The sequence below is a fragment of the Pelodiscus sinensis genome, chromosome 11 (genome assembly GCF_049634645.1).
Source record: "Pelodiscus sinensis isolate JC-2024 chromosome 11, ASM4963464v1, whole genome shotgun sequence".
NCBI lineage: Eukaryota > Metazoa > Chordata > Testudines > Trionychidae > Pelodiscus > Pelodiscus sinensis.
In genome coordinates this window covers 12059264-12085677 of record NC_134721.1, presented here as the reverse complement: position 1 = coordinate 12085677, position 26414 = coordinate 12059264, and the positions used below count along the sequence as shown (strand labels likewise).

At 40.2% G+C, this 26414-nt stretch overlaps 1 protein-coding gene across 2 annotated transcripts in view; it reads left to right on the top strand.

Annotated features, from left to right (window-relative positions):
• Positions 1-26414, top strand: part of CNTN3 (contactin 3) — a 274591-nt gene that overhangs the window by 141427 nt on the left and 106750 nt on the right. For both annotated transcript variants that reach the window (XM_075938655.1, XM_006113828.4), the window contains exon 3: positions 9510-9605. In XM_075938655.1, the coding sequence (XP_075794770.1) occupies positions 9510-9605 (96 nt within the window). The remainder of the gene's footprint in view (positions 1-9509; positions 9606-26414) is intronic.

The window sequence follows — 26414 nt, the reverse complement described above, 5'->3', positions numbered from 1 at the left end:
CTTCATTTGCAACTCCGGTTGCCTACATTACTACCCTAGTTCGAACTAGGGTGGTAGTGTAGAAATACCCAGAGAGAGAGAAACCCCTCCCCCCCTTTTTCCAGTTTGAAATTCCTACCTGCATTGTTATTGGCTGACTGTCCAATACCTTGCTAGGCTCTTGAGTTAACCCCTTAGTCACCAGCTGTGGTCAGCAGTCCTGATTATGACAACTAGTATATAGAATGTTTTGATTATTCAGTGGTGCCTTTGGTAGTCTATTAATATGAGAAACTAGCTTCATATTTGTAAAGATGCTTATAAATTATGCCAAACTATATTTTAGGCAGATACTAACTATGCATAATGAACCTTCAGGGAAGTACCTTCTCTGTAGCCAGATTTTGGTCATAGAAAGTGTTGTACAGACATTATAAACGTATCTAACAGAGTAGAAGCTATCACTTGCATGTAGTGCAGTAGTGATCAGGGTATCCACATTGTCAGATGAGCAGGCTAGTTGACTCAGGAAATAGCTGTGTTCACAGCACTTTTAAATTACGGCTCAGGCTAGAGCTTGGGGCTCTCAAACCGAAACCCATCGTGACCTGGGAGGTTTGCTGCCACAGTCTGTATAGACACTCACAAGGAGTCCTACTCAAGGAGCAAGGCCTCATTGTGCTATGTGCTGTATAAACACCCAGCCAAAAGATGGTTTCTTTCTCAAAGAACTTACAAGATGGGCACCCAAATCCCATTAAAGGTTAGTGGGATTTGGTACCTGAGGGGAGTTGAGCAACCTCAGCCTTAAAATTTTCAAAATCATACTTAACATTTTTCCATACAAGATGAAGTTCTTCTGAGGATAAAGCATGCCACATAATTGTGTGTCAGTACTGGTGCACTTAGTGAAGATGAAACCACATTCAAGTTTCCCATCGAGTACACTGATTGAAGAGAATAATTAGGTTGTTGTTTTTTTTCCTTGCTACCTGGACTAGAAATTCAATAAAAAAAACAGATATAAAGTAGGCACATTTACAACATCTCCTGCTGGATGCAAATATTTATATCTATTATTCTAGTGGGCTTATTATATGTGTGCATGGTTTTTTTAAATGTGTTCCTCTACTGTTGGTAAGAGAGAGTGTAGCTTCAGTCATCAGGTTGCTACAATAATTATCCAGAAATGAACCGCTTAGCAACTGCTGGTAAGTAATGGAACTTACCTATGGATGAACTGTTGTCATATATGTTTTTTAGGCCAGGTAGCATGGTTATATTGCTTGGTATTCTCAGCCAGTTAAACTGAATCAAATTTCTGAAGCCATTTAATAAAGAAAGAGCAAAAGTCTCAGGATTTCTCAAATACAGTATCATCCAGCTTCTCTGAACAAAGAAAGGATAATAGGTCTGACGTTATATCATAAACTTAAACAATAACAAATGGTCTGGTAGCACTTTATAGACTAACAAAACATGTAGATGGTATCAGGAGCTTTCGTGGGCACAGACCACTTCTCTGTTTGTAAGCAGGAAACCAAAATATTTCAATAGGTAGTTGTAGGGAGCTAGCAGATACTATTTTTTGCAGATTTAAAGCTTGCCTCCTCCTCTCCTGAGCAGATATGTGAGGATGATGATGATAATAATTAATAATGAAATATAGGCAATATCTGTGTTTTTTTCTCTTGTATAGGATGTTTCCGATATTGTGGTATAGCTTCCCTGCCTCATCCCATATTCGCACGTCAGTGTCCTTAACAACCATGGTTATCAGTTTTAATGCTCTATTTTCATAGCAGATAAACAGTTATTCCCTGAGTAAAGGCAGTACGAATTATGATTACTGTAAAATTGTGAGTATAATGTGCACCTATGTATAATGCGCACCTGCCTTTTAAACATCAGAATTCTGGAATAAACTGAACTCTTATCTATAATGCACACCCCCATTATACTCGTGATTTTACGGTGTGTGTGTGTGTGTGTGTGTGTGTGTGGGAAGGAAGGGGCTCGTGCCTGCCCTGGGGACCCCCTGTCCAGCTGCCCGCACCGAGACTGGGCAGGCAGTGAGCCAGGGCGCTGCAGCCTGGCACTGCTGGTGGCGCTGCGCTGAGCTCGTGCCTGCAATGGGGGCCCCCTGCTCAGCTGCCCACAGTTGGCTCCTTGCCTTGTCCGGGAGCCTGGTGGAGCACTGTGCTGCAGCTAGAAAGTTTCTGTGCAGAGGGGAGGGTGAGTTTAAAACTTTAACAGAAAACCTCCTATGTATAATGCACACCCTGACTTTGACGCCAAAAAAAACGGGGGAAAAGGTGTGCATTATACTCGCGATTTTACGGTATATTCTTAGTTCAGCTTGATATTTGGCAACAGTATGCCTAGGACTCAAACTACTCCTTTACTAGATAGAAGGAAGCCAGTGGGATAAGAGATGGCATATTCTTTCTACTTATGCTTTATTTTGCAATAACATGTTTGATTGATTTATGCTTCCCTTTTCATGCAGAGTAAAAAACTCTTCAAAAAAGCAGAATTCCATTTCTTACACATACACTGCAATAAAATTATGTATTCTAACTGATATAAATGTATATATTGGGTGCTAAAGCAAATGAAAAGTGTATGGAGAAAGAAGGGAAAGTGCTCTTTTTTTTTGAAGCCAGAAAAGTTTATATCTCTTTCCTCACCTTGGTTGTTGTTAGTTCTTCAATTTTGCAGCCAATTCAAAGGCAATAAAGCTGTTCTTTATGTTTGCAAATTATCCAGTTCAAACACTGTTTTTCAACTAAGCATTTTACTCACCTCCTACTCAAAATTGGCTGAACCACATTTGACTGAAATAAAATAAAATAAAATAAAGCCAAAACCATGATATTTAGACAGAGACTGGGGCTATGTGTACACTACTAGGTTATTTCGAAATAACTCCCAAAATAACTATTTTGAAATAAGCTTATTCCTCTTCACAAGTAGGAGTTATTTTGAAATAACAAGCTCCTTATTTCAAATAACAGGCTTGATAGTGTGAATGCTCGCCTTGTTATTTTGAAAAAACTCTCCAGGGTAGACATGCCCTGAGACTGGAAAATTACAGTTTGTGAAAGTAAAGTCATAAAGGAACTGAAAAATTAGCATTTCTGTTGCTCCAATCTAATATGTAACAAAGGTCAATGACCACTACATTCTCCCAAGCACAAGTTTCATTTTGATGAATCATAGAACACTAGAACTGGAAGAGATATTGAAAGGTCATTGAGTCCAGTCCCCGGCCCTTACAGCAGGACCAAGCACCATCTAGACCATCCCTGATATCTATCTAACCTGCTCTCAAAAATATCTCCAGGGATGGAGAATCCATAATCTCCCTAGGCAATTTATTCTAGTGTTTAACCACCCTGATGGTTAGGAAGTTTTTCCTGATGTCCAACCTAAACCTCCCTTGCTGCAGTTTAAGCCCATTGCTTCTTGTCCTAAGAATAAAAAGACATTTCTGGGGGCAGCCTGGGCAAAATCTCTTGAGAGGCAAGTGCAGCCTGGCTGCTCACAGGCGCACAGGCTCAGGTGGGCAGAGATGGGGTGCTCCTGGGGTGATAACAACTGGGGGAGAAGCGGGTGGCACTGGACAGACAGTTAGAGGATGCTGAACTCACCCAGTCGCAGCTCGGCTCAAGGAGTGAAAGGTGGCCCCAGACCATGGTGCCTCACAACTCTGAGCATCCCGGACATATTGGGAAGGGGAAAGTGACATCACAGGCACAGTCGCACACCAGTGGCCATGCACAAAAAAAACCCAGAGTGGGTTTTACCCACAAAAGCTCACCATTCTATATATTTTTGCTAGTCTCCAAGGTGCCACGGGACTATTAATTGTTTTATATCATTCATTGCATTGAGTTAGGCGATGGCCATTTCAAAATTGGTACAGCAGACTTCCGATAATCCGGCACCTTTGGGACCCATAGGGTGCCGGATTATCGGATATGCTGGAGTATCAGGAGGTACTCTGGCAGGGGGGCTGTGACGGGTCTGGGGGGGAGGGTCAGGCGGGGAATGGCACGGCGTGGGGCCAGCCCGACAGCACCCCAACCCAGCAGCCGTGGGGCCAACCTGAGAAATGCTGCAGGACCAACCCGGCAGCATCACATCTTCTCTGCCCCAGGGCTTTTCCCCAAGTCCGCCGCTGATCAGTTTCAGCAGCGGCGGACTTGGGGAAGCCGTGGGGCAGAGCAGCTGGGGTGCTGCCGGGTTGGTCCCGCAGCGCCGCTTATGTGAGGGGTGACGTTGCAGGACCAACCCGGCAGCTCCCCAGATGCTCTGCTCCGTGCTGCTTCCCCAAGTCCGCCGCTGGTCAGTTTCGGCAGCGGACTTGGGGAAGCAGCGCGGAGCAGCTCCAATTGTCCGGCTAGCCGGAGCACTTCCGGCACCAACTGGAAGCCGGACTATCAGGAATGCTGGACCACTGGATGCTGGACAATTGGAGTTTTACTGTATATTCAAATCTACGATTGTTTCTCTTTCATATCAGTTGGTGCAATTCAAGATGAAACACTGTTTTGGATCTGAACTCGTTCTTTAAGAAAAAAAAAATCAGGTCTTTAAATTCTGTGAATAAAACATGTTTTTTCTCCCTTTTATCAAGCCCTTTCCCCACTCTAATTGGTATGTCCAAGGCCATTGGAAGCTGTAGAAGATAGCATGTAGAATGTTACCTGGCTCAGATAGCATGTACTCAAGTCCAGTACCTGTATCTTATAGTGAATAGTGCACATGCCAGGTTTTTATTTCCTTTTTATGACATTAGCCAGTTGGACCCAATGTCAGTTCATTCAGCTATTCCTGAGAAATGTATCCCTTAATAGTGGGTAACAGCTGGAATCAAACTATGGAAAGCATTATAGGCAGAGCTTGTACTTAAGAGGGCTTGCGATTCCATGGCACATGGAGAAGGAATTGTATTATTAGGCTCCGTGACAGATGCATTTCTACCTACTGCTCATCAAGGACATTTCTTCCTCCAACAATTTTGATTTCCCCTGTAGCCATGGGCTTCTTACCATCTCCTGGCTATCACTGGTGGGAGCAACTGTGCCAAAACAGTGATTCCTGGTCTGATGAAGTAATTGTTGGATTTCAAAATAGCTTCAGAAGCGGTGGTTTATACTGGACTATGTGTGGATTATTTTACTTTTGGATTCACTTTACACTCATATCATCCTCCTTTTTGACTAACATTGATGCAGCAGGGAGCAAGTACGGAACAATGCCGTATAGGGTATGAAGAGGACACGGCTTTACTGTGCAGTTAGCCTCTAACACAGTGGTTCCCAAACTTTTTGGCATCATACCCCCGTTTTGATTTTTTGAGAAACCCTCTCCCCCACCAAAAAATAGCAGCGGTGTTAAAAAAAAAAAAAATGACAGGGGCTAAAAAACAAAAATGGCAGCAAAACTTGTGGGGAGATTGAAGGAGGGACAGGGGAGGGAGGAAAGGGCTGGGATGCCTCGTGCCCCTCCCCCCAAAAAAAATTTCTTCACGCCCCCTAGTTTGGGAACCAATTCTCTAACAAGTGGACGGTTAGTCTCTAACAACAGCCCTTTGTATTTCAATGTAGGTTCTTCCCTATGTATAATGCAATTAATTCTGACCTAAATATCTACAGGACTTTCCCTCAATATATAAGAATATCTTCCTGAGAATTTACATTTTTCATTTCCACCACTGACAAAGCTCTATGAGGAAAGACCACCTTACAAAACAGCAAAGTAACATATTTCTGAACATGCGAATCGCAATTTAATATAAGAACAATATAATCCTTACCTGACCCCAGATTTACAATATCTGTATCATAAGGATATTACTAACAACTTTTGATATGCAATTGTTTATTTGTTCAAAAATATGTGCTCTTTCTCTTCTAGCATTAATATCCCCTTTCTCAGAAACAAATTATGGTTCCAGGAAAGTACATGCAGATTAAAATGTTGCAATTACAAGCCAGCAAAAATAAAGGTTTATTTCTCTTCCACCCCCCTCCCTTTACCTTTTCTGAGTGCAAAAAAAGGTTGAATTTTTTTAGGAGGGGAAAATATAATATGTTTTCTGTTGGACCAATGCTAATTCAGTGCATCTTTTTTTATATTTTTTAAAAATCACATAATAGTCCAGCTGGCATATGAGTTGGTATAACTCTTGCTATTGAAATGATCAGTGATGTTGACTTTATAGAAACCTATCCTGCTATTCCACAGAGATGCAAGATTTTGATCTTGGTTGCTCTCAGACTGATCTCTGTCATACCAGAATCAGCACAGTCTTATAACCAGGGGGAATGTTTACCAAGGTCAGAGATTTGGGCTTTAAGTGCATTACAATAATGGAGAGATGAAGTGTTTGAGGTAATGTCGCTTGCTGGACCAACTTCTATTGGTGAGAGAGAAAGACAAGGTTTAGAGAGTGCTCTTTCAGGTCTGTGTATCTCAGTCTCCTCTCTCTCACCAACAGAAGTTGGTCCAATAAAAGATATTACCTCACCTACCTTGTCTGCCTAATATCCGAGGACTGCCCTAGCTACAGTAACACTGCATACATTACAGGAATGCTCATTTTAAAATTTATTTCATGTGGTAATTTTTAATTATTACCAGACTGCAAATTGACATCAGATAAAAAAGTACAAAAGGAGCCTCTAAAAATATATTAAAAAATGAATTATCTGATGCCATTTCTACAACTGGGTGATTAACTACTGTTAGTTCTGTAAATCTTAGATTGAAAATTTCCTGGAATTGAGTGGAAAACAGCTTTTCCATTAGAATGTGTGGCTCTTTATTTAAGAATCACTCTATTGTTTTGATGCATTTCTTCTGCAATGAGTGATAAATACTTTCTGCAACATTAAATTGCAAAAGAGCAGACTGGAAGATGATGAAAATCTGTTTTGATGGTTGTATGCTATATTCTTGGTTATGATGGACCATATTCTGTTTTGAGTTTCATCCTGCACAATCCACCTTTTGGTATGTCTATACTGCACAGCTATTTCAGGATATCAGAAGTATCCTGAAATATCTACCCCATGTCTACACAAGCCGCCCGTTATTTTGAAAAATATTTTGAAATAACAGGCACACTATTTCAGCATCCCAGCAACCCTCAATCCACGAGGGTTAAGGGATATCTTGAAATAGCACATTATTTTGAAATTTGGTGCAGTATAGATGCGAATTGCATAGCGCAAATTGCATATCTTATTTCGAGTTTAGGGTGCTCTGTGCAGAGGGAATCAAATAGCTTATTTTGCTTATTCTGCGAAAAAGCGTACATCTAGACTACAAGCCTTTTTCGAAAGAGATCGTCTAGACGTCTACAAGCGATCCTCTTTTTCGAAAGAGAGCACCCAGGACGTAAAATGAGGTTTACCACTGTCGAAAAAACCACCTTGTTCTTTTGATTCAATTTAGAAAGAACGTGATGGCAGTCTAGATGAAGGTGAAGTTTTTTCAAAAAAAGGCTACTTTTTTCGAAAAAACTCCGTAGTCTAAACTGAGCCTTAGAGTCTCCATGATTCATCCACATTTGCAACATATTCTGTGGCAAAAGTGGGAGTAGAACCCAGACCCTCATATATCTTATCCACAAGATCTTCCTCCTAAGGACTTCTTTAAAAGCACGTGTCCATATGGGTTGTGTTCCCAAAGTATCCAAGAGTCTCTGTGTGGCAAGTATAGGTGACACCAGTCTGCCTGTGAAGTGACTGCCTTGGTAAAAAAACAATATCACATGGATGTCAGAGATGGTTAGGTTCTTACATTCATAGGATCTTAAGTGTTCACAAATATTTTCTCTTCTTCAATTTGATTTTTAGTGTTTTAAAATCATATGAATACTGAGAAGTACATGCAATTATTTTAGTTGAGTGGTCTTGCTGGGTGAAGTCTGTTGTTGCTTTTTAATGTTACATAAAATTACACTGAAAAAAGAGCTGTTGTTGGTCAACCCACTATGTTTATTATGGCTGGCTGGAAAGATTTTAAAATCTCCTTCGGGTGTGTCATTGAACGTCTGTCCGTGGTAACTTTTGTGCCTGTTCCCTTTCCAAAATTGTAAATATTTTCCCCTCCTATCTGATTCCACTTATGGCTTCCTGAATTTACTTCTCTTTGGTTTATTAATTTGTAATGGTGCACTTTGTTACTGTAAATAACACTCAAATGAGTATCTTGAGAGCAGATCTCAGATTGCGCTAGAGGAAAATTGACACCCGCTGTGAGCTCTGTTTTCAAAATCCAGTGTTGCGCTCTCTCTCTCTGAAAGTTTGTGTTTGAAAAATTTGCCTAAAGATTATTTAAGTTTATGGGGAAGGACTTTTCTGAGAATGAAATCCTCACTTGTCAGCTTGTATTTACAGTTGTTTTGGAAATTACAAGAGACCTGAATCTCCACTGGACCATGTGTCATCACTCACACCACAGCAAAGTGGATATAAAATGTTACTGATCTGGAATTCTGCATTTACTCAGAGTTAGCAGCATTTTACACCCATGTTGTGAGATATTTAAATGACTGTGCAAGGTGCAAGGCAATGGAGAATCCAGTCCAATCTACTGATACTGAGGTCTGGTTCTGGTTTCCTTACTTAATTAAATTACCGTGAACTTTGAAGCTGATTTTGCCTGAGTAAGATCAGCAGTATCAAAAAGACATACTCCACTTTCTAAACAACTATTGGCTGCTGAGTATGAATTTACTGGTGACCAGAAGAACTTAAGATCATATCCGTAATGTTTTTCCTAAATATCAAGTGCTTCTTTTCAGATGAATCTCTAGTTAGCAAATAGTGACAAATTAGTGTTGTAATCCTAACCTGAGTTACAGTAGCTCTCTTGGGGTGTGTCTAGACTACTGAGTTTTGTCGATAAAAGTGGACTTTTGTCGACAAAACTATACCAGCGTCTACACTACCGCTGAGTTCTGTCGACATAACGTCGACAGAACTCAGCAGTTTTGTCGACTCTGGTATACCTCATTTTACGAGGCATAACACCTTCTGTTGACAGAGTTCTGTCGACAGAAGGTGTTATTGCCTGTAGGGTTGCGTCTAGACTACAGGGTTCTGTTGACAAAGCAGCTTGCTTTGTCGACAGAACTCAATGTGTCTGGACGCTCTTTGTCGACAGAAGTTTTGTCGACAGATACTGTCGACAAAACCTGGTATTCTAGACATACCCTTGGAGTTGATGGAGTTATGCTGATTTAAAATCATCATCATTGAGATCATGTGCAGGATCAGTATCTATCTTGTTATACCTCTGCAGAAATATTTTCTTTTTGATCCTCATTTTGTCACTTTTCCTCATGTGGAGTAGTGGCTTCTACTGAGTAGTCCATTAAAATCAATGAAACTAATTGGTGTAGTACATTGCTGCTTGTCCTGCTTGAGAATGACAGACTTGGGCCCTCTATGAATGTATCCGTCTGTCACTATCCATGTTCTGACAGCACTTTTCCTTTCTTTCAAAAACAGATCAAGAAAACTTTAAAACTAAAATGAGAAGTATGGTATCTGTTCGAGAAGGTCAAGGAGTGGTTCTGCTTTGCAGGCCACAGCCTCATTCTGGAGGTAAGAAATTTTTGCAGATCTATTGTTTGATGCCAGTTTGAAGCCTATGCACAAGTGATGGGCAACCTAAGACAATGAGTGGGCCCTATGAGTGGCCCTCCTTCATCTCAGTGGGCTATAAGATTGTCGGAACCAAAACAGTCCCTAGGATAGGGACTATGCTTGTTTACCTAGAATTTGCAAGGTGTGCCGATTGGACAGAAGCAGCACTTGGATTGGATGCAGAGGATGCATACTTCACTTCATGTGACTAATAGGAGGAAAATACACAGACAGAAACCAGCAGAATCTGGCAACCGTGCAAATGGGCAGCAAAAAACAAAATGTCTTCTGGAAAAAACATGGAATCCTAATGGACTATAATTTGCCCACCACTGCACTACACTCATGGTGTCAACACTGTGGAATCTGTGTGTGTGTGTGTGTGTGTGTGTGTGTGTATTAGGGTTGCCAGGTGTCCGGTAGAAAACTGGACAGTTTGGTTTTTGGGCCCTCTGCCCAGTAAAAAAATCCAGAAAATACTGGACATGTGCAATGTCTGGTATTTCCTGGTTTTCTGGCTGGACGCTGGACAGAAGCCTGGTGGAGGTGGGGGGAGTGACTGGGAGGCAGGGCACAGTCGGTGCTAGGAGCCCTGGTTGCATATGAGGAGGAGAAGGGGCACGCTGGTCCATGCTCCTGCACGTTGGTCAAGCACGTGGTGGAGCCGCAGCCGGACTGACTCGCGCGGGACGGGAGCGCCCTGAGATCTGCAGAGTCTGGGTCAGTCCTGCTCCCTGATGACTGAACCACTCCCCCGCCCCCTCCTAGCCGGCCAGTTGGTTGATTCTCCCCGACTTCTCCTCCCCATCTTCCCCGGACCATCCCTTCCCCAGCCGCCAACTCTGCCTCCCTCTGGCCAGATCCTGCTTCAGATCTTCCCCAGCCAGCCCTGCTGTACCCCCGGCCAGCCCTGATTCCAGCAGCCTGTTTTCCCCTCCTCCTTCTGAGCTCCCCCAGCCAGCTCTGCATCCACCGGCTGCGCGCCCCACCCCCCGATATCCCGCGGCCCGACCCCCCCCGACCAGCCCTGCTTCCCCTCAGCCCCCCCATCTCCCCTGGCCAGCTCCGTTGCCCCCTGCCCCATTAGCTCTGTTTCCCGCCCGCCCCCCCCCCACCTCCTCGGCCAGCACCACTCCCCTCCCTCCCCCCTCCCCCTTGAAGCGTGTTCAGTATTTTTGTTATGACTGCCTGGTAACTCTGTGTGTGTGTGTGTGTGTGTGTGTTGACATGGATGAACAAGTCCTCAATTTTAGCAGAACAGATTTTTTATATATATATCAAATCGGTTCCGCTAAAATTGAGGACTTGTCCATCCACGTCAGGGGCTCTACACCCTGGTAAATGATTCCCGCCAATGATTAGTGCATTTAAGCCCCTTAAAGGACCTGAATGCACTTCTGAGAACACACCTAGGAGATACTGGGAGACATTTTTAATATACCACTCTGTAATAATTTGTATTCTTTATAAATTCTCCTGGATGTGTGACTTTAAGAATCTTTTCCCTGTGTGTTAGACATGCTTAGTCTATTATTATTATTATTATTATTATTTTATTATTTTATATGTAATCATATTGCAGTGGAAGTTAACCAAGTTTGGACTCCTACATTCTAGGCACTCCATAGACATAAAGAGAACTTACAAGCTTCCAGCTGCCAGTCACAGCACACACTCCTTCAAATAAACCAAACAGACAAACACAAGCTCAGCACACAGCAAGTAACTCCCCCCCCCCACACACACACACAAACACACACTACCGACAGCTACTTACCACAGGGGACTCGTATTTACTCCTTCTTTACCTGGAGAACTCCTTCTTAAAACTCCGTTTGCTGCTCCTGTTTGCAAGCTCCCTGGTCGCTGACTCACAGCTTTATATAGCCCTGGGAGCCCCTCCTCCTGACTAAAGCTCAGCCAATTAACAGAATAACTCGTATTAAAAGAGGAGATTGACATAATAGGCATCACTGAAACCTGGTGGAATGAGGCAAATCTGTGGGACACAGTCATACCGGGATATAAAATATATTGGAAGGATAGAGCAGGCTGTGTAGGTGGTGGAGTGGCACTGTATGTGAAAGATAATGTAGAATCAAATGAAATAAAAATATTACATGAATCAACATGTTAAATTGAATCGCTATGGATAGTAATTCCATGCTCCAATAATAAGAATTTAGCAGTAGGGATATATTACCGACCACCTGACCAGGACAGCAATACCGACATTGAAATGCTGAGGGAGATTAGAGGAGCTACCAAAATAAAGAACTCTATAATAATGAGAGATTTTAATTATCCCCATATTGACTGGATACATACCACCTCAGGAAGAGAAGCAGAGATAAAATTTCTCAATGGCTTAAATGACTTCTTCTTGGAGCAGCTGGTACAGGAACCCACAAGGGGAGAGGCAATTCTCGATTTAGTCCTGAGTGGAGCGCAGGATCAGGTCCAGGAGATAACCATTACAGGACCACTTGGGAATAGTGACCATAATATAATAACATTTAACGTTCCTGTGGTGGGAAGAACACCTCAGCAGTCCAGCGCTCTGGCATTTAATTTCAAAAAGGGGAATTACACAAAAATGAGGAGGTTAGTTAAACAGAAATTAAAAGGCACAGTGACTAGAGCCAAATCCCTGCAAGCTGCATGGAAACTTTTTAAAGACACCATAATAGAGGCCCAACTTAAATGTATACCCCAAATTAAAAAACATAGTAAGAGACCTAAAAAAAAGTCCATGTGGCTTAACCACTGTGTAAAAGAAGTGCAGTGAGGGACAAAAAGGCATCTTTCAAAAAGTGGAAGTCCAGGCCTAGTGAGATAAATAGAAAGGAACATAAACACTGTCAAATCAAGTGAAAAATGTAATAAGAAAAGAAAAAAAAAGATTTTGAGGAATAGCTAGCCAAAAACTCAAAAAGAAATAGCAAAATGTTTTTTAAATACATTAGAAGCAGGAAGCCTGCTAAAAAAAGGGGGGTCCCCTAGACGATCGATATATAAAAAGAGCAATCAAGGACAATAAAGCCATTGCGGAGAAACTCAATGATTTCTAAATGTCTTCAAGGCTGAGGATGTTAGGGAGATTCCCAAATCTGCACTGTCCTTTGTGGGTGATGAATCTGAGGAACTGTCCTGGATTGAAGTGTCATTAGAGGAGATTTTGGAACAAATAGAAAAACTTAATGTTAACAAATAACCGGGACCGGATGGCATTCATCCAAGGGTTCTAAAAGAACTCAAATGGGAAATTGCTGAATTATTATCTGTGGTTTGTAGCCTATCCTTTAAATTGGCTTCTGTACCTAATGACTGGAAGATAGCTAACGTGACACCAATATTTAAAAAGGGCTCCAGAAGCGATCCTAGCAATTACAGACCTGTAAGTCTAACTTCAGTACCGGTCAAATTAGTCAAAACAATAGTAAAGAATAAAATTGTGAATGTAGAAGAACATAATTTGTTGGACAATAATCAACATGGTTTCTGTAAAGGGAAATCATGTCTTACTAATCTATTAGACTTCTTTGAAGGGGTTAACAAGCATGCGGATAAGGGGGATCCAGTAGATATAGTATATTTAGATTTTCAGAAAGCCTTTGACAAGGTCCCTCACCAAAGGCTCTTGTGTAAATTACATTATCATGGGATAAGAGGGAAGGTCCTTTCATGGACTGAGAACTGGTTAAAAGACAGGAAACAAAGGGTAGGAATAAATGTTCAGTTTTCAGAATGGAGAGGGGTAACTAATGGTGTCCCCCAAGGGTCAGTCCTGGGACCAATCCTGTTCAACTTATTCATAAATGATCTGGAGAAAGGGGTAAGCAGTGAGGCCGTAATGTTTGCGGATAATGCTAAACTGTTTAAGATAGTCAAGACAGAAGCAGACTGTGAAGAACTTCAAAAAGATCTCACCAAACTGAGTGATTTGGCAACAAAATGGCAAATGAAATTTAATGTGAATAAGTGTGAAGTAATGCACATTGGAAAAAATAACCCCAACTATATGTACAGTATGATCGGGGCTAATTTGGCTACGACAAATCAGGAAAGAGATCTTGGAGTTATCGTGGATAGTTCTCTGAAAACTTCCACACAGTGTGCAGCGGTGGTCAAAAAGGCAAATAGGATGTTAGGAATTATTAGGAAAGGGATAGAAAATAAGACATAGAATATCTTACTGCCCCTGTATAAAACTATGGTACGCCCACATCTTGAATACTGTGTACAGATGTGGTTTCCTCACCTTTTGGCCTTAAAAAGGGTTCAGAAAAGGGCAACTAAAGTGATTAGGGGTTTGTAGCGGGTCCTATATTAGGAGAGGTTAAAGCGACTGGGAATTTTCAGTTTAGAAAAGAGGAGACTAAGGGGGGATATGATAGAGGTATATAAAATCATGAGTTATTTATTAGTTCCCATAATAGAAGAACTAGAGAACACCAAATGAAGTTAATGAGTAGCAGGTTTAAAACTAATAAAAGAAAGTTCTTCTTCACACAGCGCATAGTCAACCTGTGGAACTCCTTTCCAGAGTAGGCTGTGAAGGCTAGGACTATAACAGAGTTTAAAGAGAAGCTAGATAATTTCATAGAGGTTAGATCCATAAAAGGCTATTAGCCAGGGGATAGAAATGGTGTCCCTGGCCTCTGTTTGTCAGAGGCTGGAGAAGGATGTCAGGAGACAAATTACTAGATCATTATCTTCGGTCCACCTCCTCTGGGGCACCTGGTGCTGGCCACTGTCAGCAGACAGGCTACTGGGCTAGATGGACCTTTGGTCTGACTCAGTACGGCCATTCTTATCATGAACCTTTTTTAGGAACTATTAGAAAAGTGTCACTAATATCATAGTACCACTACATATATCCACAGAATACCCTTACTTGAATACTGTGTACAGTTCTGGTTTCACCAGGTCAAAAAAACAGAGTTGGAGAAGGAATAGAGAAAGGTAACACAAATGATTAATGGTATGGAACAGCTTCTATATGAGGAGAGGTTAAAAAGATTGTGACTTTTTGACTTAGAAAAGAGGACACCAAGGGAGAATATGATAGAGGTCTATATAATCATGAAAGAGATGAAGAAAGGGGATAGGGATGTGTTACTTCTTCCTATAACACAAGAACCATGGATCAGCCAATGAAATTAATAAGTCCACGGCCTCAAATATTGTTTATCCCTGTTGTTTCTTCTCATGAACTACCCTCTCTCAACACAAGAGAAGACTTGGATGCTTTTGGATTATGTTATTTGGAAACTTAGACTGAGTATCAGGTTGGCAGCTTTCCTGGTTTTTCTTCAGGCAGAACTAGGCCCATGAAAGCAATAGTGTAAAACTCTTTTTAGCTATAATGCAAATTTGTTTGTGGACTCACTATTTAGTGGAAGAGTCACTCACCTCTTATTAAAATAAGATTGGTTCCTTTCAGTGATCCCAACGGCACTGCTAGCGAGAGTCATATAGTAATTGTTTACCTGATTGCTTTGCCAGCCTTGCTCGTAGACCTTGAAAATGTCACTCCATTGAGAGGTAGGTGGGAGGGTGCACAGAGACATTAATTAATATTCAACTGTGAGTCATTCTGTGTTGAAACTTTAGAATATAGAATCTAGTATATTCCATTCTGTTTTGAACAAATTGAGAGAGACAGGACCCCTGTATATGAACTGTATGCGGAGGACAGAAGGAAAAATGACAGTGCTGAGGCTGAGAGAGGGAGGGAAAAGTAGATGGATTTACCTGGATTTGGAAGTATGTTCCAATTAAGTTCTTGGGGCTCAATTACTCTTGTTCTACAGTAATTTTAATTATTGATTGATTGAAAACCCTTTTGGTTAATTTCTGCCCTCTGGGCAGCATCACTGAAGCCTATATAGTTGCATAGCTGTAATTACCCTAAAGAGCAGATTTTGTTAGAATGCATCTATTTTCATGATGGACAAAATAATAAATCAGACCCTGTGCAGGGAGGCGAAAATATAATGTGGTGGTGCTCAACCAGAGCTAAAACATAAATATTCTGATGGACCATGCACTCATAGTAATTAATACAAAGTTTTGTTAGAGGCAAAAGCCTGTGGTCATTTTATAAGTCATGCTGAATTTTAAAATGTCTTCGACTAATTGGGTTTCAGCCTCCAATAAGATTCTGAAAGAAACTAGTTTTGTTTTCTTGTTTGTTTTAATTATTGATGTGCAATCACATTTTGGAAATACTGCAATGTTAAATATTGGATGCTGTATCCCAGGCAAGGTGAATATAAACGAGACATGGGCAAATGGCCGGCATTGGTAATGCAGCAAATTAGCTATTATGGATCTGTGTGTTTGACAGGGCCACCAAGCAGATGCGGCCTTAAAGGGGCCATTTTATAATTGGCTGAGCTTGCAGAATTTTTCTGCCTTTGAGGTGATGTATACTCTGAACTCCTGTTCATTCTTCCTACCCGGTTTCTCTTTTCTTGTTGCTGAAGAGATGGAACATTATCCCATCTGTCTATTGGGATAGTCTAATGAAAACCAATTCCTGCAGATAGACAAATGCTTTTATTACTGATGTCAATCACTCCACCATGTCAAAAGCACATGTACGTTGGCTTCCAACATTTTACAGCACTGCAGAACATCACGCGCAAGTCTGAGATGCCAAACAGAAGGAGATAAAAGCCAAGTGATTTTGCTAAGAATAGCTGTCCATAATACATGTGGAAAAAGTGAGAATTGCTGTCATCCTCCACAGATGGGATGTGACTTGCATCCAAACTATCAATGTTACTCACCAAAAGGATGAAAAAGAAATTGAGTTGCTAGTGAAATAACACGACAGAATCGGGAGTTAATCCTAAAATCTATTTAGTATTCCTAGGCTTGCGAAGAACTGACCACACTAACTAAAGCTATCAGGTGCTATGACAACAAAGTGGGACAGCCATAAGTGTAGGCTCCAGAGCTCTTTCTGGTGGGTTGACTCTATGCCCCAGATCACACAGGAAGCTGAACAGTGGGTTTTTTATCAGATTGAGATCTGAGTTTTACGTCCAGCAGACCTGCAACATTACATGTCCCTGTGAAGTCAAGTTCATGGTTGCCTTCCAGTAACCGTTATTGCTTGCATATCATTCTGCCAAGATACCTTAATTATAAAGGGATTTTATTTAAGTATTGTTAAATTAACAAAGTTGTCAGTCTTTTTAGTGACCAAGTGGTCTAATACATACAACATCCAAAAAAGCTGTACAAGGAAGCACACGTTCATGAACAGTTTCATTTTCCACCTTTGAATTAGATACTAACCCTGCAAACACTTGAGTACATTTTTAAATATATGAGTCTTTCCATTGACTGTTAGGGCACTGCTTACCAGAAAGGGTAAGCACATGTTCGCAGCATTAGGTCCTTGAATTACCCCTCAGTTTGCAATGAATTCATATATAATTAATTGTATGAAGGCCCAATATGAGGGTACAGGTTGAACCTCTCTAGTCTGGCACTCTGTCATCCGACAACATCTGTAGTCTATCATGATTTTAGTTAGCAGGATGTTCACTTATCATGGATGTGGCCAAGTTTCCTGCAGTCCCATAAAGTTTGTTTACAGCCACCAATCTAGGCTCTCAGTGTTCTGTGCTGTATTTAGTTCTAATTTATCCCCTAAATGTCTTTTAAGAGCTCAGTAAGCAGTGGAAGTGTTGGTAATGGTGCTAGACAATATTGACCTCTCATGGTCCAGCAAATTCTCTTGTTCGGTGTTGGTCAGGTCCCGAGGGGGCCGGACTAGAGAGGTTCAACCTTCAGTAATAAAGTCAGGTGTACAGTGAGACGATTACCTATGACTGTTTTAATCCTACAATATCATGTGCTCCGTATATTCGTAAACATCCATGAACAGTTGACCCAGCTCTCCTAGACAAATATTTGATCTGTCAGTGAGATGTGCCAGCACTTCTCTCCCATTGATCTGTCAAATAAATACATTTTATACAAAACATCATTTAAAAATCTTCGTCAAGCATATAATATAGTTGTTTTTAGGGTTGCTTTCCCCCTGCAAAAACTATTGCTGTATTCTGAGTAATTAACTAAAGTGGATAGAGATTTGGAGAAGAGTTTGAGGGAAGAGTTAATAAATCCCGCAGGAGGTGAAGGGCAAACATTGTCTTCATGGACTAAATGTGGTATCCCTCACCTTTGATTAGCACTCAGGAAGAACTTAATACCCCTGTCCCCACACAGCTCTTGTTAATTTTTAAAAAGTCCTTGTCAGCTTGCAAACTCTTAAGCATGTAATTAGCTTTGCTCATACATGTAGTCTCTTTGAAGTGAATGGGATTACTCAAGTGATCAAAGTTACTTATGTGCTGTAGTCATTGCAAGTGAAATTCCATGGGGACTGATCCTGCTACCAATGAGGCAAGTGCCAAGACTTCATTTGACTTCAATGAGAGCAAGTTTGGGCTCACATTTTAATTTTGTGTGAATTATTTCTATTGATTTGCAGTCTCTCTCTTTATCTTTTGAATGTCGTGTTCAACGCTGTATTTCTTCGTCAAAGTTGGCCATCCAAACTCTCCAGACAGAGAACAGCATCACCGGTTAGATTGTGGATATCCAATAAATTTTCGTGTTGGGCATTCCATATCAAAATGATACATAGTTTGCGCACAGCCACAATCACAAAGTGGAGATAGCAACAAATTCCACTTATGCAGTAGATAACTACACCTGCCCTGACCGGTTCTAAGGCGATTTAGAACACACCATAGTCTCGGGGGAAGGTCAAAACCTTTCTGCTCAGTTGCGGGATCTGTCACAAGATGTTTGTTTGGGACTTCTACTTTCTGCCTTTCAGCTCGCCATAGTTCCTTAACATTGGCTGTGACTTCCTTTGCTCGTTGACCGGGGGCTTGCGAGATTTTTAAACGCGATGTTAGAGGCTGATTGTGGTATTTCTGGATGGGAAGAGTTTGGCTGCTGTGGTTGAGATGTTGGTATAGTCTGCATTCCTGCTCCCGTCGACGGATGCTTGGTGGGGTGATGTTTGCCAGTAGCAGTAACCATTCTATGTCAGTGGGTTTGAAAGTTCCCGTTATCACTCGCATGGCGCTGTTCAACTGAGTGTTGACTAGCTTTGTGTGGATAGCAATATTCAGCAACAGAGTACACCAGGGCTATTGCCGACGTCCTAAAGGTATGTGCTCCAGCTACCCAGCTGGTTATGGCAAGTTTTCTTAGGAGGTTGATCCTTAACTTTAGTTTCTCCTTTGTTTGTTCCAGTTAGCATCGGAAGGAGAGCGTGCAGTCAAGTGTTAACACCTAGGTATTTGGGAGGAGGCTCATAGGCAATCTTTTCCCCACAAAAAGCAACATCAAGTTTTGCAGTGGCATTATGGCTGTCTAGGTGAAAAGCTGTAACCACAGTTTTGTCTGGGTCTGGTTTGAGCTGCCACTTCTGTAGGTAGTTAGGTATGATCAATAGGTTGGATGTTAACATCTGGCTGACAGTTTTGAGAGATTGCGATTGTACAGCCAGTGCGATATCATCTGTGTAAATAAACATTGCAGAGCCAGTTTTTGGGATGTCACTGAGATAGATGTTGAATAATGATGGTGCCGGTATGGAGCCCTGAGGGAGCCCTGTTGTTCAGTGTTCTGGATCTGCTAATGCTGTTGTTGAGGTGCACATGAAACTGATGGTAGCCAAGCATTGCTGACAATAGCTGAAGCGTCTGCCGGCACTGAATCAACCTCAGTAGTTAACAGTGAGTGGAGAGGAGTGGTTTACGAGAAACGCTCATAACGGACACTTGTTTCTGGGCTTAATTTGCTAGCTGAGCTGTCCCCTGAACTGCTAACGAATTATGTACTCACTAGAATTTGCTATTTGGGCAGATCAGTTAAGACACTACATTGAAGAAGACCTTACATTTTTATGTGTAGTGGAGATTTTATTTTTAAGTTCTTTTTGGCTACAGATCCAACTAAGTATTTATAGTTTTATAATGATTATAATGGGGCTTATCTAAAAAACAACATTCAACTATAATTAAAAGTGATTTGATGTGAAGTACACACAGGTACTTTAAAATAAACTTTAAAATAAACAAAGTATTTTACGTCAAAATACGTGTGTATGTGTATTTCACATCAAAGCTCTTGTAATTATAGTTGAATGTTGGTTTTTTTTGGATAATGAGGATGCCCTATATTAAGTATAATAATTGATTTGCTAATATGGAAACACATTTCTATCCTGCTATTGTTTTAACTGCTATTAACTAGCTATTCTACTTAATCATACTGTTTTTACAAATCATTAGGAAATTCTTCCCAGTACAGGTTGAACCTCTATTCAGGGCGTACCCACTATATGTCTCCCTGGTATTTATCTGTTCTGCACAAAAGTCGCTGACACTTGTAGGAACTGATGCATTATAAGTCCTCCCATCCCCCGCTCTTAAGTTGTTTTAAAAAAAAAAAACAATTTGCGCAAATGGAAGTCAGCGTCAGGAAAAAAAATTCACCACTTTAAGTGTGGATGGGCCCAAAGTCAGAAAAGCCTCTTATGAACAAAAGCGGAAAAAGTTACACAAATTGTGATTTGTAATTTGCATTTTTTTTTCAGAAGAACAGTGTAGTGTAGACGTAACCTATAAGTCCAAGTTTTTTGGAGTGTATCTTGGACTTGTAGTGTGGACACTCTATAGTCCAGACGTCTCTGGTCCAGAAACATCCATCATCCAGAATAATTTTAGTTAGCTGGATGTTCACTTTTCATTGGTGTGGCCAAGTTTCCCGCGGTCCCATAATATTTGTTTACAGCCACCAGTCCTAGCTCTGAGTGTTCTATGCTGTAGTTTAGATCTAATTTACCCCTAAATATCCTCTGACAGCCCAGTAAGCAGCTGAAGTGTTTGTAATGCTGCTAGGCCATATTAATCTCCCATTGTCTGGAATAGTCTCTCGTTTGGAACCAGTCAGTTCCCGAGGGTGCTGGAGTTGAGAGATTCAACCCATCCATATATATATATATATATATATATATATATATATATATATATAATATACATGAGGTGAAATGACATCTTAAATTTAGATTTATGTTGGTTATCTTTTTCCAATCTTTTTAACCGCTATCATCCTCTCAAGTCCTTAGAGGGTTTTTTTAATATTTTACTATCTTTATGCTATGTTTTTGACTGTTTAGAAACAGAAACAATATAGCAGACATCTGGCGTGAATGAAACATATTAATATTTGACATGTTTCGTATGCCCAATTAAAATATTTATACGATGCTCATTTTCCTCTGACACGTGGAAATCTTAAAAATTGATTTTTCTGTATTGTCTTTATTCCAAAACCAGTAATTTCTGAAAGAGTAATATAGGGCCATCACCCTATTAGGCAAATCAGATTTCCAAGTTTATATGAAATATTCCTTGACATCACTTGTCTGTATATATCTTGGATTTTCATATAATTTATATACAAGATTTCTAATCTGCATAAATTATGTACAGTGATTTCTCCTTAATCCATCAATAATTTTGCCAGTGAAGGGAATATTATACATCTTTGAGATCCATATTAGGCATGGGAGGAGTTACATTCTCCAAAGAACATGGAACTAGTGAAACTGGACAACTTTATAACTCACTTGTTCAGTAATTCAGTAGTTGACTACAACTGTTTGAAAAAATTTGATTGGTTGTGGGGAGGAGAATTCCTACAGAAAATGTCATCTTTTTGTCTAAAATCTTGGACCAAAATAACCAAAAAGATTTGACCAAAAAAAATCAGTTTTGTGATGGAAAACTTGAAAAATTTAGAGGAAAGTAGATCCTGTCCACAAAAATACAATAAATTCCAAAACCCCTGGGTTTTTTCCCCATTAAAAAAAATTACACAGAATTTTTTCAGTGAACCTTGATACAGTGCATTTCAAGTATACATCATTTGATGCAATATTGTTTGGTTTGGTGCCAAAGTTTTCAATGTTTCACACAATTCTTGTGGCCTCACTGTTGCTGTAAAAAAGACTCATGTAATAGAAAATATGCAAAGCAATTTTAATACTTAAGTAGAGAATCCAACAGCATTCTAAGGCTCATTCCTGAATAATTGTGGGGTTCTTTTGTCTCTGTTTGAGTGTTCCTCACACATTGTGTCCCCATTTTGGTTCCTGAAAGGTTAAGATGGAGGATTACAAGAGTACAAGGAAGTGTCGCTCACAGTACATGCCTCGTGTATTGTATTTCAGCTTGTCCATTGCAGTTCCTGTTCCCTGTATACATGTTACAGATTCAAGAAGCAAACATGTTGGGAATGCAGGAAGGTTGTTGTGACTTTACAGATTTTTTTGTTAATTTGCACAAATCTGACAAATCGTCTCAAACAAAATGTCTGTGTAATAAAACAAAGTTGATTACTCCGCCAATTAAATTCAAATGTAGTTGCTTAGTGTTTTACATAGCTCTAGTGTTCACTCATGCAATTTTTCCGTGTGCAAGTAGCTTTCCTTTATTGCACATTGGAGGGGAGGTCAAGCAAAAAATTAGTTAAATAAGTAGGCCCTCTCTTCAATTTCTCTGTCTCTAATGAACCAAACAGCCAGTCGTGTCAAAAGGAATCTGGATTTGTATTATATAACATGCCTCTGTGCAACCCCACAAATGCTATGCATAAATGGTTGCAAAATAATAAATGAATAAAATGCTAAGCTTTTGGTACAGAAAAACAAGATACCTGTAATGGATTGACACTGGTCTGTCAATAATACCAACTTAATGCAGAGAAGACTAATGAGAAGAGGGGGTTGTAAAATACAAACTGCCTCTTTTTTAAAGGAAGACCATATACGTGGCAGAATTGCTGCCACCACATCAGAGACAGAGGCAATGTCCACAAGTAGAACATACCCAGTGTTTTTGTAAACACGTTTTTCATTTTTAAAGATGAAGGTTAGTCTTGTCCCCTGCCTAAACTGGAGGACAGGCCTGTGTGGAAAAGATAGACTTTAAGATACTATGCTGGAGAAGAGGGGAAGATGTCTCAATAATTCTGTTTAATCTTTATATGGCTATAACTACTCAATATATGGAGCTTGCATGCAACCTGAGACAACTTGAATAAATTACAGATGTAATTGAACCAACTAATGTATATAAGACAGTGTTGACAGTTCTGTTTATTAGCCTTTGGGCTGATATGTTTCTGCCTTGCAGCCAACGGCATGAGTAGGAGAGACCAGCTGATCCCCGTGGGAACATGAGGCGTTGGGTTGCATGTGAAATTGGTGGGTGGGCAGCCTATTGATCGTGTTCTGAAATCAGCATTTCAACAGCAGTTGATGTTCCTTTAATCCCCTAGGCTGCTACATTGCTAAAACATGGCTAATCTTCATCTAATACTTCTTGTGTCACAGTTTAAGAGAAAAAATTTGGTTGCCTTACTTACATAATTAGCCCTACTGAGGGCACTATTCTTAATTCATTCTCTGCCATCGGGACCACTCGTGTGAATAAGGCAAGTAGGAATTTACCCTGCATCTCACTTCCAGCACTGATAGATGCAGTCTTAATTGATAAATGAATGTATATTGAATGATATTGATCATTCTCGCTTATGGCTCATTATTTTAAATACTTGGTGTGCCAGTTCAAAATGACATGTGATCACTTAAAATAGATAATAATTTACTGCTCATTAGTTAGTGTGACAAATCATTCAATGAATAATGTCATGTCTGTTACAAATTAGTATTTTCACATGCAAATTGATGCTCATGTCTCCATATTGCCTTTTGGAGACCCATAAGTTCCAACTAAATTGCTTTTCATGAATAAAATAGTGTGAAAAGTCTTCTGAGCTGAGTAAGTATATGTGTCAAGAATATTTTCATACCTTCATTTTACCTAACTTTTGAATGCTCAAATACCATTTTGCAACACATTATAATTTGAGATTTTTTCGTTTAATTTGTTAAACACCTGAGACCTTTTTTGAGTATGCATGTGCGATAGAACTGCAGAATTCAATGTAAATTCTGTTACTGTTATTTGGGTGATAAAGGAGCAAACATTCAGCTAGCAACAAATTGACCTGCCTTTGCACACACCAACTTTTCACACCTAACTGTATGTGCTCCCAAAATAAATTGCATACAAATTGTAATAAATGGGGGACCCTCTTGTTCATTTTTTTGCAGAAAAAACAAAGGCACACACCTATTAATAAACTGAGTAATCAAAGACCAAGACCTTAAAATTGTGTTGTGTAGCACTTCTTTAGCAGGTCTGACTGCCTTGTAGAAGTATTGTGTTCTATTAAAAATATAAAGTTCAGATTACAGTGGCTCTCATAGTATCATTATAATTTGCACAAATTTCAGATGACAGCCTGAAATCAAATAGCAAGGATAAATATATATTGGCCCATACGGACTTACATTGATTCTATGTGTTGCTGCTTTATTTTCCTCACCAGCCACAAATCAGTGTTGACAAAGGGAACTAACTCCTCATATGTGCTCTAGTTGAGTTCTTCCCTTGCACTGATGCAAACCTTCATTGCTTTTTTTTCTTTTGAGAAAACTGAGTGGAACTAGAAAAACAGATTTTTATCAGATTTCTTGTTTGAGTGACAGCTGCATCCACTAGAGAGATATGGTGAGTGAGATCTTTTATTTGACCAACTTTTGTTGGTGAGAGAAGAGTTTTTGAACTGCACAGAACTCTTCTTCTGGTCTGGAAAGGGAACTCCCAGCTTCACAGGAAAATATAAGGTGGAACAGATTTTTTTAGTACATGTGGTCAGCACATACCGTAAGGTACAATGGCCCTTTAACACCTCTATACTTATGGGACAAAAAAGAGGAGCAGGTGTTAGTAAGTTACACACTGTTGTAATAAACCATAAATCCAGGTCTCTGTTCCGGATATGATTTTTAGTGTCTATCAGCGTTATGGATTTAAGCGCCCAGGCTCATGTTTTGAACTGTTGTGTAGGTTTCCTTATTACTCATAAGTCAGTAATCGTGTGATCCATTGGTGAAAAGTGCTTACCTACAGTTAATACAGAGTTTTTGTCTTTTGCCATTTCCTGTGCGAGATCATTCAAAAATGTAGTGATTGTCTGGTTGCATTCACATTGTTGCTATTGGAGCATGTTGTGCCGTGGATAAGGTACACCATGTGTTTCAGTAGGCAAGTGTAGGACCCGTGGATCTTCAAAGGTGAGTAAAAGGTATGTTGATCATTGTAGCAGTGGAGATATGTCTGCAGGTTTGGCATTTGTAATTCTGACGGAAACTGCTGCTACTTTGAGTTGATGAGTCCTGGTCTGTTGGAAGCTTGCTTATGATAATGAGTGAAGGTCCAAAATTGTGGTCGGGAAAGATTTCTTTCAGGATGGGGTTACGAATGTGGATGTGACTTAATTTTTAATGATACCTGGTATGGGATCCAGTGCAAAGTGGTAGGTGCCAAGTAGGGGTTTAGGAGCTTATGGTCTGGGGAGAGAGGGCTTTTATTTGTGTATAGTGAAGCAGGTTCTATTGGAGTATTTGGTGTCCCATTCCATGATTCCGTCTCCTTCTCTGATAGAGTGGCCTTGTTTGAGGAAGGAGTATTTGAGAGTAAACAGGTGTATGTACCAGACTTTCTTCTCAGAGTATAATCGGTGCCATCTGAGTGCCTGTCTGAATCAAATGCAAGACTGAACTCAGCATACTGTTCCACACTTTCATTAAGGTCTTGGATAAAGCAGTGGAGAGTATACTGACAACATTTGTGGGTGTCACCATGCCAGTAGGAGGATAGAATTAGAAGTCAAAATGATGGTAACAAACTGAAGAATTGGTCTCAAATCAAGAAAATGAAATTCAATAAAGAGAAGTTCAGAGTATCACAGGCAGGAAAGAAAAATCAAATGCACAACTACATCACAGGGAATAACTGTATGGCTGGTAGTATTGCTGAAAAGGATCTGGAGGATTCTAGTGTATCACAAATTGAATGAAGAGTCACCAGTATGATGCAATTGTCAAAAGGCTAATTGTATTCTGGGTTGTATTAACAGGAGGGTCATATGTAAGATACAAAAGCTAATTGTCCCACTATATTTGAAGTTGGTGAGGACTTGGCTTGCATACTATGTACAACTATGGGCATCACACTTTAGGAAAGAATTGCATAAGTTGGAGCGAGTCCAGAGAAAAACAACAAAAATGATAAAAGATTCAGAAAACCTGATAGGTGAGGAAAGGTTACAAAAAACAAGCAAACTGGACATGTTTAGTCTGGAGAAATGAAGGTTGTGTGTAGACCTGATAAATCTTCAAATATGTGAAGAAGTGTAAAAAAGACGACTGATCAATCAGTCGCAATGTTCACTGAAGGTAGGGCCAAAGGTAATACGCTTAATCTGTAACAAGATTTCGTTTAGATACTAGGAAAATCTTTCTCACTATAAGAACAGTTAGGTTCAGGAAGAGGCGTAAGAGGGTTTATGAAATCCCCATTGGTGTTTAAGAACAAATGCTTCTCACGGGGTTGCCTTAGATAGACTTAGTAAACTTATCTGGATACAGTGTGCTGGATTTGATGTCCTTCCAGCCCTACATTTCTGTGATCCTTTTTTCCTATGTTCTAGACACTTTTTATATGCAAGGAGATGAATTCCATAAAAGCGAATGACAAAGGGTGTTTTAAGTTTGGGAGGAAGGAGATTAGACAGTAACTGTTACAAATG